Source organism: Chelonia mydas, chromosome 13 (genome assembly GCF_015237465.2).
Source record: "Chelonia mydas isolate rCheMyd1 chromosome 13, rCheMyd1.pri.v2, whole genome shotgun sequence".
Classification (NCBI taxonomy): domain Eukaryota; kingdom Metazoa; phylum Chordata; order Testudines; family Cheloniidae; genus Chelonia; species Chelonia mydas.
This window is the reverse complement of record NC_051253.2, coordinates 31,275,670-31,296,482: the sequence shown is the minus strand read 5'-3', so window position 1 is coordinate 31,296,482 and position 20,813 is coordinate 31,275,670. Positions and strand designations below refer to the sequence as shown.

Below are 20,813 nucleotides of genomic sequence, written 5' to 3'. Positions count from 1 at the left end.
TATGCCCTTTGAAACGCCCATTAGCTGCCGCTGTTTGCAGCAAGCACTCAACTCCTAGCTAGGGGTTGGGAGCACCCCTCTCCCCAGCCCCAGCCATCCCTGGGGCCTGGCCTTCGTACGGTGCCAAGCACTTCCCAGGACATGGACAGCTTTAGTTCCCCCTGCACCATCAGGCATCGGTCCCTTCTGACTGCGCCCCAACTGGCATTAAGTGCTCGTGTCAGCAGCTACTGAGGAAGTTACCCCGGCCCACCGTTAAGGCAAAGCTAGGGCTGGGTGGGTACTCTGCATCCCCCCACGCCCCATGGCTGGGGTCAGGCTGCAAGGGAGAGAGCTAGATGAGGAGCTCTGGACACCCCCCAGGCCTGGTACAGGGCAGCCCAAGGTAGAGGCTGCTCTGGTCAGCTCAGGGATGTTGACTCAGCCATATGGGTGGGCTCAGAGCTGGCTTGGCTTGTTAACCCCTTGCGCAGATGGAGTCCCAAGTGTTCCAAGCCATGCGGTGCACTGAGTCAAGGTGAGGTTGACCCTGCTAGCCTCTATAGGCCGATGACCCTGTTAGCTTGGGGAGGTACCTGGTGGTCCTTGCCACCCCCCCCCCACCTTCATTAAAAAAGGTACTAGAGCCAAAGGTCTGAGGGCCAAGGAGAGTTTATTTTGTTAACAGCTTGGTGAGCTGGGAGCCAGTTGCCCAGTGCTGCCAGCCCCAAGGGCCATGAGTTAGGCCTGGAGCCTGCCATTCCCACACATCTGCAAGGAAAGAGACAGATCAAAAGTGGGGCCAGCCCTGGGGCTGCAGGGCCTGCATGGGAGGAAGCAGCACAGTGATGGGCACTGCCAGGCTGGTGGCGGCCACAGGACCCATGCTCAGGGCTCTGCCATCTGCACCCTGCCGCGGGATTCTGAGCACCTGCTGGAGGTCAGGCTGTGACAAGGGGCTAGCTTTGTGACTGCACCTTGGAGCCCAGAGTGGGAGACCTGTGCCCCAGAGGATGCTGGGAGCCCAGCCAATAGGTGTCACTCCTGACTCCTTGCAGTCAGGGAGCTGGTAGGCGTGGCTTGCGGTGACGGGGTGGAGCACATGAAGAGTTCCAGTACAGGGAGAAGGAAGTGGCCCGCTCTAGGGCAGGGCTAGGAGACTGGCCAGTCAACCTGCTCACACCTTGTCTGGCCTCCCCTGCTAGGCTCTCCTCCTGAGGCTTACAAGGCAAACACCAGGGCATGGAGCAGCGCGACCCTCTGTGCGCCTAACTCTCCAGGAGTCCTGCCTGAACAGGGCAGAGCTCCAGGGGGGCTCTGGAAGTGTCTACACTGCACCTGGGAGCGAGCCGCCCAGCCTGAGCAGAGACTTGCGCTAGATCCACTCACACTAGTGTGCTAAAAACAGCCGTGTGGCCATTGCAGCTTGGACAAGAGCTCCGCTCTCACGTCACCTGACCCACTGGCTCTGAGCTCGGGGCTAGTCTCTGCCAGAGCCGCAGCGGCCACATGGCGATTTTCTAGCTTGCTCCCAGCTGCAGTGCAGCAGAGGCAGACATACCCTGCCCCAGGTGTCCCTGGCTCCCTGGGCTGGGAGCCACCTTCCCAGGCCACAGAGGGGTATGGGCACTGAGGAAGGCCTGCCCATTGGGTGGATGGATCCAAGCAAGTGCCCGGGGCCTGGGGGGTGTCACTTACCTCAACCCACAGGTCGGTGGGGCACTGATGCCACATCCTCCCGCAGCTGCCGCCGGGCCGAGATCCAGAGCGTCTCTGTCAAGGGATAGCGGCAGCGCAGAGTCAGCCTGCAGAGGGATATGCTGGCTTAGCCAGGTGGGTGGGAACTTTGGAGCTCTCAAGCCAGTTGCCATCGGCTGCCAGGACACCCCTCCCAGCCCCAGAGCTGGCCCTCACCTGTACCATGAGTCCCGGGTGATGATGGGGGATGTGGCTGGGACCCCCTCAGGCATAAAGGTCACCTCATTGTCATACACCAGGTAGCCTCCTTCGAACTGTGCAGGAGAGACTGAGGGTCAGAGGGCAGACACAGCAGCAAGGAAGGCTGGGATTCCTTGGGCTTCCCCCACCCCTGGGAACTCAGCACCCGAATCCTAGTAAAATCCAGTCCACTAGAAATGCCAGCTCCATGGAGTCACAGCTTCTGTTGCGCTCCCAGGTCTACCCGCCCCCTTCCCATTAGGAGCACACACATCTCTCTGGGCAATGGGGCTTGGCTCAGCTAAGACACAGGGACTGAGGAGAGCGAATCCAGCCATTTTGGCTGGCCTCTGGCTTTGGTGGGGCTGGAGGGGAGGCCCTGTACCCCACATCACTCTGCACTCCAGATGGCTTGCTTTACAGACACCCAGCCTGCACCACCACCCTTCTGCCACCCCATGGCAAAGCCCTGCCACCATCCCAGCAAGCTCAGCATGAGACCATGGTTAAGCAAGAATTGCTGGGCCCTACAGCATCAGACCCACCCTCCTGTCACCAGATGCTCCTCCCCAGTCTCAGCCACCAACTGCCAGCCCTCCCCACCCCCAAGGGGAAAGTACGTCCCATGGGGGGCTCACCCGCCGTGTGGTCCCACAGGAGGACAGAGAGAAGGAGAAGAGGGCCCGCGAGGAATCGGAGGCCACTGGCCCACAGCCTGGGTCCCTCAGGTGGGTCCTGCGCGGGTCAAGGGCAGGCTTGGTGTCCAGGCTCAGCACCGTAGCCACCAAGGTGCCATTGGGCAGGCACACTGTGCCCAGGAAGGGGGGAAAGAAAGAGTCAGGATCAGGCCTAGACCCCTCTAGAGACCCCACCATCACCCCTTATTCTCCCAGCAGGAGCTACTGGGTGAGCATGAGGCTCTCAGACCCCTCTGCTGCCCCCCAAATCCCATGCATGGGGTGGTCGGTGCAGGAGGGGTCTGTGCCCTGTGACCAGTGTGGATCTCCAATCCCAGATGGGGCAGCCATTCCCCACGGGGTGGGGCTGGGGGCAAGGCTGGGGTCAGGATGTGTGGCCAATGGCTGCGGAGGAGGTGGGTTAAGGAATCTCAGCCAGGCCCCACTGGCTGAGCCAGATCTAGAGGAGAAGGGATGCCCATGTCACTGATCACTTCACCCCAGTGGAATCTACAGCCCAGAAGCACCCCCTACCCACCCCCACAGGGGACATCCCATGCTTCTGGCAGGGGTCTCCACCCAGGCACTCACCCAGCAACTGCCCAGTGGGGAAGGTGCAGACAACGGCGAAGGAAGCCAGGACTGAGCGAGTCTTGTTGTCCCGCAAGGAGAAATCCAGCCGAGCCGTCAGCCTTTGGAGGGAGATGCTCTGGGGGTATGATAGTGTGTGAGAGTGACCTGGGGACCGAGCACCAGCCAGGAGCCCTCCTCACCAGGTCCCAGCAGAGCCCAGGGGTTGGGAGAGGTCAGGCATCACTAGTGCTTGAGCTGGCTCCTGCCCCCATGCATCCTGAGAGCAGGAGGGCAGGAGCTACCCACCAGGCTTTGCTGGGGAAGACACGAGGTAGGCTGGGACCAAGGAGGCAGGCAGCCAGCCAGAACTCCAGCGAGAGCTGGATGAGCAGGTTAGCCCAGTCCCCATGGTGCCAGGCCTCCTACCTATTCTATGGGTCACCAGCCCCTTCACCCCTGTTCTCGGAGGAGCCATGCTGTAGGCAGAGACTGGCTGCTTTGTGTGACTTGGAGTCACTCCCCACTCAGAGGCAATGAGTTTGCATGTTGGATTTTGCCCATCCTCCACGGCACAGTGGGGCAGGGACAGGTGTCACTTCATGCAGCCCTCGATGCAGGGGGGCAGAAGGGTTCAAAGGCAGGTGCTAAGTGACCAAGGAGAGCTGGCGAACAGGGGAGTTTCAGAGGGAGAAAGAATACAGCTATGATTCGGAAAGGCCGCGTCATCGGTGCCAACAGTGCTCCTGTCTCCTCCACCTGTACTTGTGTCCAGACAGAGAACCCAGCAATGGGTGCCACTACCCAGGCCTTGGTGTGGATTTGCAGAAACTGTGGCCTGTCATAGAAAGCCAAGCTGGGGAGAGATGCCTCTCAAGATACAGGTTGGAGAGCTACAGGAGGAGGTGGCTAGGTTGAGAAGCATCCGTGCATACAAAGAATTCCTTGAAAACATGCATATGGAAACCTCCAAGTCTGACGAAGAAATCAGCTGGAGAGGACTTCAGTAGCACCACCAGGGCAGGAGGAAACAGCTCCTTCACAGGGAGAAATCTGGCTGCTAGTTACTTCTGGCAGCAGGCAGTGCTCTACTCTGGCTCCCAATCCTGCAGCCATAGAGATGACAAACCAGTATTCTGCGCTGGCAATAAAGGATGAGGAATCCCCCGCAACGGTGAAGGAGGCCAAGGCTGCAAGGATCGCAGCCACCACTCCCAAGAGGAATCAAAGGGTGGTGATGTTCGGTGATTGCCTTTTAAGTGGGACAGAGGCATTCATCTGCTGGCCTGACTTGGCATCCTGGGAGGTGTGTTGCCTGCCAGGGGCCCGTACCTGAGACGTTATGGAGGAATTGCCAAGGCCCTCTGACTACTAACCCTGGCTGCTCATCCATGTGGGCACTAACAATACTGCCAGGTATGACCCAGAGCGGATCCAGAGTGATTACAGGGCTCTGGGAGGGAGAGTGAAGGACTTTGGGGTGCAGGTGGGGTTCTCATCTATCTTTCTGTGCAAGGGCAGGGGCCTGGGCAGAGACAGACACATTCTGAAGGGCAATACATGGCTGAGCGGATGGTGTCACCAGGAAGGCTTCGGCTTCCTCAAGCATGAGATCCCGATCTCAGAAGGACTGCTGAGCACAGATGGGGTCCACCTATCCAGGAAGGGGAAGAGTATCTTCAGATACAGATTGGCTAACCTGGTAGGTGGGCTTTAAACTAGATTCGACAAGGGCAGGAGACAAAAGCCCATGGGTAAGTCCAGAACATGGAGCTGTGGGTGAAGGGTTGGAATCTGGGGGAAACATGGACAATCGTAGAGGGGCAAAGGACAGACAAGAAGGGATATTGAGGGGAAATCTAATGAACACCTGTGATGTCTGTATCCGAATGCAAGAAGTCTGGAGAATAAACTGGAAGAACTAGAAATATTAGTGAGTACTCACAATTACGACATAACTGGCATCAGAGACTTGGTTGGATAATTCCCATGACTGGAATGCTGGTACAGAAGGGTACAGCTTGTTCAGGAAGGACAGGCAGAGAAAATGGGGAGGAGGTGTTGCCTTGTATATCCAAGATGTATATGTTTGCACTGAGGTTGAGATAGAAGTGGGAGGCAGACCAGGTAAGCATCTGGGTAAGGATCAAAGTGGTGAAGAACAAGGGTGATGTCAGGGCAGGGGTCTACAACAGACCACCGAACCAGGAAGAAGAGGTGGCTGAGGCTTTTTTTAAATAACTAACAAAATCATCCAAAATACAGGACTTGGTGGTGATGGGGGACTTCAGCTACCCAGACATCTGTTGGGAAAATAACACAGCAAGGCACAGATTATCCAAGTTTTTGGAATGCAAGGGATACAACTTTTTATTAAAGAAAGTGGAGGAAGCAACTAGGGGAGAGGCTAGTCTAGATGTGATTCTGACAAGGCTGAGAATTTGAAGGTGAAAGGCAGCTTGGGTGAAAGTCGTCATGAAATGACAGAGTTCATGATTCTAAGGAATGGTAGGAGAGAAAACAGCAGAATAAAGACAACGGACTTCAAGAAGGCTGACTTCAGCAAACGCAGAGAAGTGGTAGGTAAGATTCCATGGGAAGCAAGTCTAAGTCTAAGAGTTCAGGAGAGTTGGCAGGTTTTTAAAGAGACATTATTAAGGCCAAAAGAGCAAACTATACCAGAACGTGGGAAAGATAGGAAGTATGGTAAGAAGCCACCCTGGCTTAATCAGGAAATCTTCAGTGACATGAAACTCAAAAGAGAGTCACACATGAAGTGGATACTAGGTCAAATTACAAAGGATGAATATAAAGAACATTACAGGTATGTAGGGACAAAATTAGAAAGGTCAAGGCAAAATCTGAGACTAAACTAACTCATGATATAAATGGTAACAAGAAAGCATTTTACAAATACATGGGAAGCAAGAGGAAGACCAAGGACAGGGTAGGCTCGTTACTCAATGAGGAGGGAAAGACAATGACAGAAAAAGGCAGTAATGGCTAAAATTTTCACCAAAAAAGTTAGCCGTGACCAGACAACTAACATAGTGAACATCAGTGTAAATGGGGTAGGATCTGAGGCTAAAAGAGGAAAAGAACAAGTGAGAATGTCTTCAAGTCAGGAGGGCCTGATGAAACACATCCTAGAATACTTAAGGAACTGGCTGAAGAGATCTCTGAGCAATTATCGATTATCTTGGAGGACGGGAGAGATAATTGAGGGCTGGAAAAGAGTAAATATAGTACCTAGTGTGACAAAGTTCCTGCTCTACCTTGGTGGGTCTTGCGCTTATTGGCAGATTTGCTCGCCTTGGAGCTTCACGGCAGCCCTCAGCTTGGCTGTTTTTCTGAATTCACAGTCCAGGTTGACTCCTCCTGTGTCTGACCAGGAGTTGGGAGGATTTGGGGGGAACCTGGGCCGGCCCTCTACTCCGGGTTCCAGCCAAGGGCCCTGTGCAATGCAGCTGTCTAGAGTGCCTCCTGGAACAGCTGTGCGACAGCTACAACTCCTTGGACTACTTCCCCATGGCCTCCTCCCAAGACCTTCTTTATCCTCACCATAGGACCTTCCTCCTGGTGTCTGATAATGCTTGTGCATCTCAGTCCTCCAACAGTCCGCTTTCTCACTCTCAGCTCCTAGTGCCTCTTGCTCCCAGCTCCTCACACGCACACCACAAACTGAAGTGAGCTCCTTTTTAAAACCCAGGTGCCCTGATTAGCCTGCCTTAATTGATTCTAGCAGCTTCTTGAGTGGCTGCAAGTGTTCTAATCAGCTGTCTTAATTGTCTCCAGAAGGTTCCTGATTGTTCTGGAACCTTCACTAAGTAGGAAAAGGGACCTACTTAGCCTGGGGCTAATATATCTGCCTTCTATTACTCTCCTATAGCCATCTGGCCTGACCCTGTCACACTAGCTATAAAAAGGGGAACAAGGACAACCCAGGCATTACAGACCAGTCAGCTTTCCGCACCCAGAAAGATAATAGAGCAAATCATCAAACATTCTATTTGTAAGCACCTAGAAGATAGGAACAGTCAATACGGAATTGCCAAGAACAAATCATGTTGAACCAACCTAATGTCCTTCTTTGACAGGGTTACAAGCCTTGTGGACAGGGGAAGCAGTAGGAAGGCTTTGGATACTGTCTCACATGACCTTCTCATAAAAAAACAAGGGAAGTAGCCTAGACGAATCTACTGTAAGGTAGGTGCATAACTGGTTGGAAAACCATTCCTAGAGAGTAGTTATCAGTGGTTCACAGTAATGCTGGAAGGGCATAACGAGTGAGATCCCGCAGGGATCAGTTCTGGGTCCGGTTCTGTTCAATGTGTTCATCAATGATTTAGATAATGGCATAGAGAGTACACTTACAAAGTTTGCGGACAATGCCAAGCTGGGAGGGGTTGCAAGGGCTTTGAGGATAGGATTAAAATTCAAAATGATCTGGACAAACTGGAGGTATGGTCTGAAGTAAATAGGATGAAATTCAATAAGGACAAATGCAAAGTACTTCATTTAGGTAGGAACAATCAGTTGCACACATACAAAATGGTGAATGACTGCCTAGGAAGGAGTACTGTACTGCGGAAAGGGATCTGGGGGTTGTACTGGATCACAAATTAAAAAATGGTTCAACAATGTAATACGGTTACAAAAAAAGCAAACATCATTCTGGGATGTATTAGCAGGAGTGTAGTAAGCAAGACACGACAAGTAATTCTTCCGCTCTACTCCGCATTGATACAGTCTCAACTGGAGTATTGTGTCCAGTTCTGGGCACCACACTTCGGAAAGATGTGGGCAAATTGGAGAGAGTCCAGAGAAGAGCAACAAAAATGATTAAAGGTCTCGAAAACATGGCTTATGAGGGAAGACTGAAAAAATTGGGTGTGTTTAGTCTGGGAAAGAGAAGACTGATGGGGACATAAGTGTCTTCAAGCACATAAAAGGTTGTTACAAGGAGGAGGGTGATAAATTGTTCTCCCTGACCACTGGGGACTGGACAAGAAGCAATGGGCTTAAATTGCAGCAAAGGAGGTTTAGGTTGGACATTAGGAAAAACTTCCTGTCAGGGTGGTTAAGCACTGGAATAAATTACCCAGGGAGGTTGTGGAACTGGAAATTTTTAAGGGCAGGTTAGACAAACACCTGTCAGGGATGGTCTCAATAATACTTGGTTCTGTCTCAGTGCAGGGGACTGGTCTAGTGACCTATCGACATCCCTTCTAGTCCTACGTTTCTATTATTCTGTGATGGCACATCAGGACACCCAGATCCCAGAGATAAGCCAGGGAATCTCTTTGTTGCTACAGCGAGGCTCTCGAGAGACAGAGGCTGCGCTGGGTGGCATGAACGGCAACAGTCACCCTTTTCTCATGTGGTTCCATCGAGGGGTAGCAGTTGGCTGTTGTGCCTATTGAAGCCAGTTCCCTCTCCCCAGCTACAAATGGGACCGGGGATAGTTTGTCAGAAGTGACAGTTTGTGGGAAAATCTGGGACAACTTGTCCCAAACATTAAAAAAATTTAAATGTTCCTGAACCAGCCCAAGTGTTTTGGTCTTTGTGATTGGTCTGGGTTAGAAATGAGGGGGCTTCACCCATTTTCTTACTGCTTCTCCAAGACAGCAAGCGTCGGGGCTGAGAAAGTCTTTGCCCAGGTTTTGCCCCGGGTTCCCAGCTGAAAGACTGTGTCCGGAGGAGACTGGCTGGAGCTGGGGTGTCCAGGCCACAGGAAAGTTCAACAGTTTGAAAATTTCTCACAAAATGAAAGTTCCAAAAAAGTTTCACGCCAGGAAAAAATGGGTCATTTTGAATTCTAGAAAATGCTGCTGTTCCATACCCAGGATGGAGAAGTCAGGAGGAAATGACTGGCTTTGGCTTTTCCTGGACAAATTCCTGAGGAACAGCTCCATCCCAGGGCAGCTGAGTTTGCTGACTGAAAGCTCGCCCATTGCAGTCTGAGCAGCTCGTGTGTTCGGAGAGCGACGGGAACACGTGGCTGTCCCCAGTTGAGAGTAGGTGTCCGGCAGCCTTTTTTCTTGCTCCCTCCCAGGAGAACTGCAACCCCCACCAGAACATTTTCCATCCTCCTTCCACACGGCTTTTGCCCCTCCCCACCCCCCAGCTCCTCCACCTACCTCATACGCCAGCCCAGCCGCCAGAAGGGGGACAGCCAGGTGGAAATGGCGACCATCATCGGAGACTCTGTAGCTGTGGGGGGCAGCCAGCTGGCTCAGGGGCCGCTCCCCGACATAGGGAATCCAGAACCGGTCCAGTGTCCCGTGGGTCATCAGCAGGGCCAGTGCCCCAGCCTCACAAGAACCCTGGAAGCTGGGGGGCACTAGCAGGAGCAGAAGGGGTTAAATATGGGTCCAGTCACTCTGAGCAGCCCAGAGCCAAGGGCTCAGCCAAGCCCTGCACTGGGATGTGGGAAGCTGCAGACCATGGCCAGGAGGAATAGGGACACTGAACCACTGACCCCAAGAGCCACAGGACCCCCACACACACCTGCCACTCATGCCAACCCCACCCATCCCCCGACCTCCATATTTCCCCCCACTCACACCAACACCAGGCCCTGCTTGTCCATGCAACCTCGCTGCACTCACAGCACCCCAGCCCATGCCCACACAGCTACCCACTGCCCCCCACATCACCCCCAGCCCCCCGACCAGCCAGGCCCTCCCCCAACTCACCCACGTCTGGGACATCACAGGTGATGAGCCCTGCCTGGGTGAAGGCTTCGCCCGTGGGCAGCAGCCGCAGGGTGTAGTTGAGGTGCAGAGTGTAACGCCTGAGGGGGCCATGCAGGTACTGCCAGGAGGACAGACTGGGTCAGAGTGGGGCTGAGGACCTAGACAACCGCTCCTCGCCTCCCCCCCCGCAGCTCTCCCGCAGGCAGGCTAGTGCAGCCCCCACACCATGGGGCACTGAGTGAAGGGGGCCTCCCCAGGGCACCTCTGCGCTATGCATCCTGATGACTGGGACCCTCCTCTTCCGCCCCCCTCCATGCCAGCCTCCACCCCCAAGCCAGCTGCTGCATGGGCAGGGCAGCCCTCGAGCACCAGGGTGGAGGAGAGCAGCTTATCCCTCCCTCCATGTGCACAGGAGCCCACTGCCCTGGCCCCCCGTGCCACCTCCTCACCACCCCATGCCCCACCACCGTTACCTGCTGCTGCACCAAGGGGTCAGCAAAGGGCACCCTCAGCCCAAAGGCCTTGGTGCCATTGGGGTTGGGGGCCTCGTGGGGGTCAAAGCCATGGTCCTCGGCCTCAGGGTGGCTGAAGGGATGTCCGCCCACCGAGACAGAGACCAGCTCCACATCGGGCAGAAAGTGCCCCAGGCGCACCTTGAAGTAACGCTGTGCTGCCACGGTGTCTGGGGGAGGAGACGGGGGTGCACCGGGCAGTGGGGTTCACTGGAACACTCCCCCAGGCAGCCAGTGCCCCAGCCCAAGCAGCCATGAGCCCAGGCTGGCAACCCCATGCCCAGGGCGATGAGCCCGGCTGAGACCAGCAGCGGCTCATCCTGACATTGCCTGGTGAGCATGTGGGAATTTTTGTAATAGTTTTATGGAAACTCTGCATGCCTCAGTTTCCCCATTCACTCTGCATTGCTGCCCCTCTGGGCCAGGTGCTGGAGTCACATGGGCAGCAGGTAGGCCTGGCCAGGTTGTCATGGAGACCCATTAGCCCAGGGCTGCGTGGAGCTAAGGGACCCACAGCGTAAAGAACTCAGCTGCCCGCAGCGCGTCAGACGGACAGAACGAGGGGCCTGGGCAAAGCAGGGCAGGGAGTGCTGGCCACATGGGCTTCGCTTTCCCAGACTAAGCCAGGCTCCCTCAACGCCGCATTCCAGGGGCCCAAGAAACGCTGCCTGTCAAAGGCTACGTGTGTCCCTGCATCTGTCCGGCTCTGAACAGCAGTTTGGACTCGCTGGAGAGCCGGGGCATGGAACAGCAGCGCTGCAGCCAGACGGCCTGGGGCAGAGTAGCAAAGCCAGGGGCTCACTCAGCCTATGGCCCAACATGGTCAAGGGGCCATGCTCCAGACCCAGTCTAAAGGCTGTAATTCCCTGTACAAAGATGGGGCTTTTCCCCCCTCTCACAAAGCCCCCTTGGTGGCCAGGGTCTGACGCAGGGTCAGTGGGGGCAGGTGGGGAGAGGAGGCCAAGACAGGGACTCTGGAGCCAAGCTCTCCCCAGAGTGGGGAGTGACAGGGTCCCACAAGGGACATTTAACCCCCCATTTTAGACTAAAGTCAACCTCTAGGGCTCCCTCTCCCACCCCCCTGTAGACTAAGAAGGAGCCATCTCCATCGCCTCCTCCCCCCCCCATCCCCCGGCCCTCCAGCTCAGATGCCAGAGGTCTCTCTGTGCTCAGCAGCACAGGGTGTGGGGGGCAGGGAGCAAACCCCAATGGGGGATTTTGACCTTTGGGTGATTAGAGGAGCTGAATCCAAACGATTCAAAACCAAGCGGGGGCGGGGCGGTTCCCTCTGCCCAGAGAAGTGACAAGCGTTCCCCCCCCATCCCACACCAAACCAGCCCCTAGACCCAGTTCCCGTGTGGCAGCTCTGACTGCGGGAGCAGGGGCTGGGATGGGCAGCGGGGCAAAGGATGGTCAAGGCTCTTGTGGAAGGGGACTTCCTTTAAAGCTGGCAGCTCGCAGGGGCCTGGGAGCTCTCGCCAGGTAGGGTGAGGGGTCCCCCCATGCTAGGAGCTAGAGGGCTCTTCTGCTGCAGAGGGGGGACAGTGATCTGGGCGCGGGGACAGAGACCCGGGCCATCAGAGAGGCAGAGCTCCCCTGGGAACCTGATCTCCAGATCTCCCTCGCGTGGCCTGAGCACCCCTTTTCTCATGGAGCTGGGGACGTGTGCAGCAGGGCTCGGCCAGGCCACAGGGATCCCAGGAGCTGCACCTACCGTCGATGATTCGGGGCGTCTGTGGGGAGAAGGGGGTGCGGATGGGACGGTAGCTGCGGTGACGGGTCCGGTCACTTTCATCCCCCTGCCAGTGCCGGTCCAGCAGCAGGTGGATGCTGTACCTGGTGCCATAGCGATTATCCACCAGGGCGCTCTGTGGGGAGGAGGGGGAGCAGTGACACCCCCATGGGGTGGCCCCTGACTCCCTCCTGGGAGGAGAGAGCTCAGCCATGGGACAACCGGGACCAGCTCTTCCATTGACCCTCCCCTGCACACACACACGCTCCGACCTGCAGCCCCGCAGGGTGAGGGAATGGACCAGGGAGGGGGCACCTGGTCCAGAGCTCCGTTGCTCCAAGTTCTCAGGAGCTTTGGGGAGCCAGGGGTGCTGGGAGAAGCTGCTGCAGGGAGGGGGAGGCTGACAGCATCTCTCACCCTGGGCACAGACTGGGCGGCAGCAGCAGTTAATGGGAATAGGTCTCAGACTGGAGATCCAGGCCAGCGTCCCACCCCAGGCCATGCTGTGACTCCTGGCGTCTATCCCGGCTAAGGGAGGGGGGTGGGGTCTAGTGGGTCAAAGCTGGGGGGGCTGGGGACCAGGACTCCTGGGTTCTCTCCCCGTCTCTGCCACTGCCCTGCTGAGTGACCGGGGGGCCTCACTTTCCCTCTTTGTCTAGGCAGCTGTGAGCTCTTTGGAACAGGGACCCTTGCACCAGGGGAGTGGGAAGCATCAGTCACAGGGGTCTCAGTGCAGGACCAAGCCCAGCAGCTGTGCTGCCTCATGCCTGGGCACCTGCGTACTGACCTGCAGCAGGCCCCCGGGAGCACCGATGGGCACCACGATGTGGATGAGCTTGGAGTCTGTCAGGAAAGTGTAGCCGTTGCGTGCGACAGTGCCCGCGTCGATCACACGACCATCCAGGCCCATCTGGACCTCGTCTTGGTACTGCTCTGGCCACAGCACCAGGGACGGCAGGATCCGCGGTGTCACCCAGCTCAGGCTCGTGGCATTGACCATGGGGGAATCTAGGGACAGGGGGCCATGAGCCCTACCTACTGGTCCCCTGAGCCACCCCCTCCCCTCCGACAGCTCTCCCGGTGCCCCTCACTCTCGACCCACAGCCCCCTGCTAGCCAAGCTCTGGGCTCCCTCCCCCCGGCTTTGCTGGTGCCCCTCACTCCCGCCCCGCAGCCCCTGCTGGCCCAGCCCTGGGCTCCCTCCAGGACTCACTGACGGGGCAGGCCACAGCTGTGTCCACCATGAGGATCATCCAGGCCTGTTTGTAGAACACTGTCGCCCTGGCCACTTCCACCTCCAGCCCCTCCACCTGTGGAGAGTGGGTCAGTGGAGGGGCAGAGAGGGGTCCTATGGCTCCATCAGGGTCCCCCCCATTCTCCCTCCCCAGCCAGCCCAGGAGTCTGACCCCTGGTATGACCGGATTTGACTGGTCCCTGGCAGTGACCCAGGGGCACCTTGGCATGGACCACTGCTGAATCAGCACCTGACTGCTCCTTCTTCCCCACCAGGGGCTGGGCATGAGCGTACCATGTAGCCAGAGGCCACCTGGTGCCAGCAAGAGCCAGGCTCCCAGAGACTCCTGATAGCAGCCTTGTCCCCCCAGCCAGCCTCCCCCCTGTGTACCTAGCTCCCACGGACCCCACTGGGCCCACAGTGCCTCCCCAACCACCCCACTGTGCACCTAGCTCCCACGGACCCCACTGGGCCCACAGTGCCCCCCCCAACCACCCCACTCTGCACCTAGCTCCCACACTGCCCCACTGGGCCCACGGTGTCCCTCCCATCCCCCCCACTCTGCACCTAGCTCCCACACTGCCCCACTGGGCCCACGGTGTCCCTCCCATCCCCCCCACTCTGCACCTAGCTCCCACATAGCCCAATGGGCCCATAGTGCCCCCCCAACCACCCCACTGTGCACCTTGCTCCCACGCACCCCACTGGGCCCCACGGTGCCCCCAAGCCCGCCCCCCAGCCACATCTCACTGTGGCCACCGTGCCCTGCCCTCCCCACCAGGCCCCCTCACTGAGGTGATCTCGCTCTGAGCTGTGCCGTAGGGCGTGCGGAAGAGGACACGGGTGGCCGTGGTGTTGACCCCATAGCCCATGCTGTGGGCCTGCGTGGCGGGCATGCTGAGCAAGGAGCCATTCTGGAAGTGGAAGACAACCTGCCACACCTGGTTCAGCGCCCCCTGGGCCTGCGAAGGGGAAAGACGTAAGGGTGAGTCCCCCCATATGCTGGGGAGGGAGCAGGGGTCCCGGCACTGTTAGGCTATCCTCCTCCACAGATCATGGCTCTGTAGTCAGCTTAAGGGCTTCAGCCCATCGGGACCAGCCCAGCTCACCATACCCATGGCACCAGGTTACATGGCTGGGGCAATCCGGCTGGACCCACTGGGCACTTAGATTCCACCATGCCCTGGGGAATCTGCACCTGCTGGGCAGCTGATGGGCCGATACCTGGCACAGTCCATGGCCATGGGGAGGCAGGACAGCCAAGTGCCCTGGCTTGCTGCTGCTCGTGGGCAGGGTGTGCCAGAGACAACGCTGCTCCCTAGGTACTCATGCCAAACTCGGGGCACCATACGGGGCTGCTAGAGGGACCATGATGCCACAGCTGCACCAAGCCCACTCACCACTGGCCAGGCAGCGATCCAGTCCTCATTCAGCACTTCCCTGGCGATGCCGGGCACAGCCCGCCGGACCGACACCTGCAACAGGACAGGGCCAGCTCAGGCTGGGGAAAGAAACCTTGCAATGGTACCCTCTGGCAGCATCACTTCATACAGGGGCCTGCGGGGAACCCCGCCCCCAGCATCGCCCCGCCCAGCGGCTCTGCGGCCTGCCCCTAGGAACCCCTACTAGGAAACAAGTCCTCCCCACCACCCCATCCCCCACCATGGCCCCCCCTCACCTCCATGTAGTTCTCCTCGCAGACAATTTCCCGGGGGCTCCAGGGGGCTCCCAGGGGGCAGCTGATGGTCATGTCATAGGGGACGCTGGGCCCCACAGCGCCTGTCACCTCCACCCACAGCTGCAGGCTGAAATCCTGGTCAAACTGGGGTCCCCCAGGAAAAAGAGACTACAGGTTAGAGCCTGCCTAGCCTCAGGGCTGCTCCAGCACTGGAGATTGGGGGCAGGGGGCACAGCGCTGGCACCCAGACATCAAGTACCAGAGGGAGAAGAACTGGCTGCCCAGCTCGGGCAGGACTCCTGGGTTCTCTCCCCAGTGCTGGCAGGGGAGCAGGGTCTAGTGAGTTACAGGGGTGGGGGCTGGGAGTCACACATGGGCCCCCCAGCTCCTGGAGGGCAGGCCTGGGCACCAGGGGCACTCACCGTGTTGAGGACAGAACAAGCCAGGAAGGAGACGCGGATCTGGGGGTTCCCACGGAGGTCAGTGCCTGCCATGAATCCACACTGCGAAGCCAGCTGCTGTGTCACCTCGATGTACTGCCCCGACTCGGCTGGGGGGAGAGAGCAGCTGGGACCCCACCAGTACCTGCCCCACCCCCGGCACCTTGCGCCCAGGCACCCCCCCCGTCACATGACCCCTCCCCCAATGCACCATCCCAGGCCACCCCCACCCATGGGCCTGCACCTTGCCCCAGCCTCTGCTCCAAAGAGCCAGGAAGCCTCCCGTGACCCCTCCCCACTCACTGTAGACCCCATAGCGCCAGCGGCTCTGCCCCACGAACGCCTTGTCCAGCCAGATCCAGAAGTAACGGCCCCGGCACTCAGTGCGAGCAGCTCCTGGGGGGATTGGCAGTGTTACTGGGGCAGCACCCAACCCCCCTCAGCACCATGCCTGGCCAGGGGACTCCAGAGCGCCAGAGGCCTAGTCCCCTCAGTGTGGCAGGTGGGGGACCCCGGCTCCCCACTCGGGGCTACTGCTCCAGGTCAGGGGCCAGCTGTGCTCACAGCAGGGGCTGCCCCATCCTGCCAGCCCCAGCCTCCCACCTCTGCCACCAGCCCCACCTGTGTTGTACCGCCCACCCCATCTCCTATCCCGCCCCCAGTCACAGCTGTCCCCAGGGGCTCCCCGGTTCTCCCCTCCCCCCGGGCCCTGGGGTAGTCATCAGAGTCTCTGTCCCTGCACCCCAAACAGGGCTTAGTCATTCTAAGCCCCCCGAGTCCCAGGGTTCCCTCCCTCCGCACCCCAGCAGGCACCATCCCCCCAGAAGACTCACCATCGGGAAAGGACACGGAGCCCACGTGCCAGGGCACCACCACCCAGAGCAGTCCCAGCCTGCAAAGAGGAACGGGGCAGGTCACACACAATACAGGGGCTGCCCTCCTCTGGGTCCCTCCTGGGTGCTAGCCCCAGTTACGAGCAGGGAGGGGGTCTAGTGGCTTAGTGCAGGAGGCCTGGGGCAAAAGGCAGCCTCCCCCATATGGCAGGCACCCCGCCATGCACACAGACCCTTCCCCGCAGAGGCTATTTGGGCACAGATGGATTTTGCCCTCCACCCCAAGATGCTCACACAGGACAAGGGCTTCCCACTAGAGACTAGAGGGGATAGGTCATGCACCAGCCTGGGGCACAGGGTCAAACCTAGCTGACACAGGTGCCCCATGTGACCATGACCAAGTCCCTTAGCCTGTGCCTCATTCCCCCCCCTTCCCGCCGGTACCAGAGGGATCAATGCTCTCTGGGAAGGACTATTCCAGCTGGCCAGGGGATGGGGATGGGGCAGCACCCAACACAGACTGGGGCCTGTGTGTTTGTAACTTAGGGGTGCTTTGGGCCCCAACACACTAGGCGCAGGTTTGGGGCTGGGGGATGCCAGGCTGGATACCTATGGTCCAGATGGACAAATGGCCGTGCCCCAGGAGAGGCAGTTATGGGAGCTTGCTCTGTGCCCTGGTCATTCTCCATCTCACCTGCCCTGGCTCTGGGGCTGCGGGATGGTAGGTCAGACCCCCGGTGAGATCAGAACCCAGTCCTGCCATGCACCAATCTCGCCCTGACCAATCCCAGCCCTGCCCCACCCCGGGCCTTGACCAATCCCAGCCCTTCCCCATCCTGCCATGTACCAACTTTCCCCAGGCCCTGACCAGTCACAGCCCTATCTCCCCCCCCACCCCCACACTCCACAGTGCCAGGCGCTACACAGACTAGTTCCTGCCACAGCAGCTAAGACAGGGCTTGGACACCCACCCCCTTGCTCTCAATGGACCCTCTGACCTGGGCTGCAGGAGACTCGCCACCAGCAGTGCAGGGACTATGACACTGTGATGAGCCAGACATTCTCCCCTCACCCAACTGTGGGGGGGGGGGGGGGGTGGCACCTCCCCCAGCTCTGCTCCTTCCGTGCCCATGCAGGGCTGCCAGCACTGGGAATCCCTGGGTTGCTGGTAGAACTGAGATAGGAGCTGCCTTGACAGCAGCGCTGTCCCAACCTGGCCTTTGAGTGAAGAGAACCCCCCCGCCCCCGAGAACCAAACCCAAACACCAGCCACATGCCCTTGGCACGGTAGGGGCCCCAACATGCTCCCACACCAGAGATATTGGCCAGCCTGCTGACAGATACCCACCTGCCGCTCCCCTCCGCAGCCCAGAGACGGGGGCCCAGCGTATTCACAGATACTGCCCCCCACAGCCCAGAGACGGGGGGGGGGGGCCCAGGGTACTCACAGATACTGCCCCCCACAGCCCAGAGGTGCGGGGGGCAGCGTACTCACAAATACTGCCCCCCACAGCCCAGAGACGGGGGGGGGCCCAGCGTACTCACAGATATTGCCCCCCCAGCCCAGAGATAGGGGGCCCAGCGTCCTTACAGATACTGTTCCCCCAACCACAGCCCAGAGATGGGGGGGCCAGCGTACTTACAGATACTGACCCCCCCAACCACAGCTGGCCAGAGATGGGGTGGCCAGCGTACTTACAGATACTGACCACCCCCCAGCCCAGAGATGGGAGGGCCCAGCGTACTTACAGATACTGACCCCCCCAACCACAGCTGGCCAGAGATGGGGGGGCCCAGCGTACTTACAGACACCCAACTCTCCATCTCCAGTCCCCCCAGCTTTACCACCAGCCAGGATTTCCCACCCCAGCCCTGCACCCACCACGCCATTGCTGCGGCAGGCCCAGGGGAGGCCCCCCACTCACCTCATGAGGAGCATGGTGGGCATGCCAGGTCCTGGGGCACTGGGCAGCTCCGTGCCCCACGGCACAACCTTGCACACAGTGCAGCAGGTGCTGCTGAGGGAGGCGGGCAATACAGCCCGGGCAGCTGATTTGCTGGGCTGGGTGGAGACAGGCTGGGAACGGGGCGAGAGTGCAGTGCTGTGGCCTTGGAGAAGAGATAAGGCAGGGGGCTGAGCTGCCCTGGGGTGGGGGAGTCGGGACTCCTGGATTCCGTCCCTGGCTTGGGGGCTAATCGCTTAGAGCAGAGGGTCTGGGAGGCAGAGCGCCTAGGGGCTAGTGCCAGCTATGCCCCTGCCCTGCTGGCCTGGCCTTGGGAGTCCCTTCCCCTGCTGTACCACTGCGGTGGTGGGCAGGAGGCACGGAGGGGAACGGGCGGGGGGGGGCGCCAAACAGCTGATTGGTGGGTGGCTGGTGGGTATTGAGCACCCACAATTTTTTCCGTGGGTGCTCCAGCCCCAGAGCACCCATGGAGTCGGCACCTATGCTGCAGACACTTAGGGGTCCACCAGTATAATTGGGGGGGGGGGTCCGTGAATGTCCCAGCAACCAGAGGCGACACCTGGGGGGCACACAGGGTCACATGCCCCCCCCCTCAGATTTCTGCCTTCCATTTAGCACAGAGGCTTTCCAACTGTGGAAGGTGTCCCCCTAGGGGGCACAGAGGAATGTTCTGGGGGGCCAGCCCAGTGTGGAGGGGCAGCACCACCTCCAACCCCACTCAGCTCAGCCGGTCTGCGGGGGCTCTACCCAAAAAGTTCAAACTGGCATTGCCACTCTCCCCCTTCCGAATGTTCCTCCTTGCCCCCCGAGGGGGGCGTGCCCCACAGTTTGAAAACCTTTGTTGGATCAAGAGGCAACACGTGAGGGGTCACATGCCCCCCCGAACCTTTAAATTGTGCCCTCCCCCATTCGTGGCGCCTTTGCTAGTGACCTGTTCAGCAGCAAGCGTGAACTAGAATTACTCCGTTTAATTTCTGTAATGGCTACGTTTGTTATTTGTAAACCGACTCCGTCTGCTTCAACTGTTCACCAAGCAGAAACCATCTCAACGCAGAGAGAAGAGAAAGAAAGAAGTGAAATGGAACCCTCTTCAAAAAAAACAGAACCTGAGGGAATATGACTACAGCTACATTGAACTTGGCTTTGTGTGTGTGTGTGTGTGGGTGGAGAATCAAAACCCCAGGGTGTAATTTGTGGAGAAGTACTTTCTGAGGAAGCACTTAAGCCAAAAAAATTAAAAGACATCTGAGGTCGTGCATGTGGAAAGCGTTGACAAGCCAATGGAGTATTTTGAAAGGAAGCGGAATTGCTTATAACGCAAAAAAGACTGTACAAACTGGGTGAATCTTGCAAGAGAAGGCTCTCAAAGCATCCTACACGGTGACAATTAGAATTGCTAAAACCAGAAAGCCACATACAATTGCTGAAATTACTGATGCCAGCTGCAATTGAAGTGTGCCATGAAATTCTAGGGGATGCAGCTGCTAATCAACTGAAGAATGTGCCAGTATCAAACGACACCCTTAAAAGGATTTTACAGAGGTTGTAGCTGACTTGAAAGACCAGGATTCAAGCAAGTGGGACATACAGCTTACAACTAGACGACCCTTTGGATGTGTCAGGTGAGGTTCAGCTGTTGGTTTCTGTGCGATATATCTGTGATGGGAAAATAGGAGAACTGATATTTTGCAGATCACTGCCGACAAAAACAAACAAGTGATGGGATTTTTAAGTGTCTGGGGAATTTCATGATGAGCAACAACCTAGACTGGGGGCAGTGTGTGTGCACAGACGGTGCTGCTGCAATGACGGGGAGGCATAAGGGGGTTGCAAAAAAAAAAATTTACAGATGTTGCACCACTGGCAAAAGTAAGGCACTGCATGGTTCACAGGGAGAACCCGGCCATGAGAAAGAGGCCGGATGACCTGAAAGATGTACTTGACAAGACAATGAAAGTAGTTAACTTTATCAAAACACACCAAGCGAATGCACATATTTTGGGGGCAATGTGTGTAGAAATGGGTGAATTGCATCACAGCCTTCTCCTGCACACTGAGGTCAGACGGCTTTCCAAGAGAAAGGGTTGGAATCGAGTTTTTGAGCTTCGTGAGTCTCTGATGGGGTTTTTGGAAGAGCAAATGCACAGATCAGGTAAGTTCTCAGAGACCTGGCTTGCTCAGCTTGCTTATCTTGCTGATATCTTTCACCACCTGAATCAACTTAATATTAGCATGCAAGGGCGCCAGTCAAACAAAGTGACTGCGTTCATTGAGAAGCTGGGTCTATGGCAGAAGCGAGTGCACAAAGGGACCAGGAGCATGTCTCCATGCCTGCAGGAGTTTTTGAACGCCTGACTTCTGGTGCTTTGATGGCAGACCGCATGGATTCCCTTCTTACCAGTTCAGAACATACATCAGCACACGGTAACAATATTGAAATGATGTGGATCACCAATCCCTTTTTATCTCCTGATGGGGAATTGCTTGAAATGATTCCCAAAGAGGAGGAGGAATTTACTGAGCGGAGAAACAACACCGATGTGAAACGTGCCCACAAGC

The 20,813-nt window shown here is 57.6% G+C and overlaps 1 protein-coding gene across 1 annotated transcript; it reads right to left on the bottom strand.

The window, feature by feature from the left end:
- Nucleotides 1–635: 635 nt before the first annotated feature.
- LOC102931059 lies at nt 636–18,352 on the bottom strand. Its single transcript, XM_037915874.2, has 18 exons — nt 18,216–18,352; nt 16,291–16,349; nt 15,761–15,853; nt 15,440–15,567; nt 15,018–15,161; nt 14,740–14,814; nt 14,131–14,301; nt 13,319–13,415; nt 12,894–13,114; nt 12,089–12,242; nt 10,336–10,544; nt 9,863–9,980; nt 9,305–9,507; nt 3,186–3,303; nt 2,556–2,725; nt 1,894–1,991; nt 1,678–1,784; nt 636–750 (listed from the first exon to the last, which is right to left on the bottom strand). Exons 1-17 carry the CDS (start codon nt 18,236–18,238, stop codon nt 1,679–1,681), a joined length of 2,187 nt encoding a protein of 728 aa, XP_037771802.1. The 5' UTR covers nt 18,239–18,352; the 3' UTR covers nt 636–750; nt 1,678.
- Between the last annotated feature and the right edge of the window lie 2,461 nt (nt 18,353–20,813).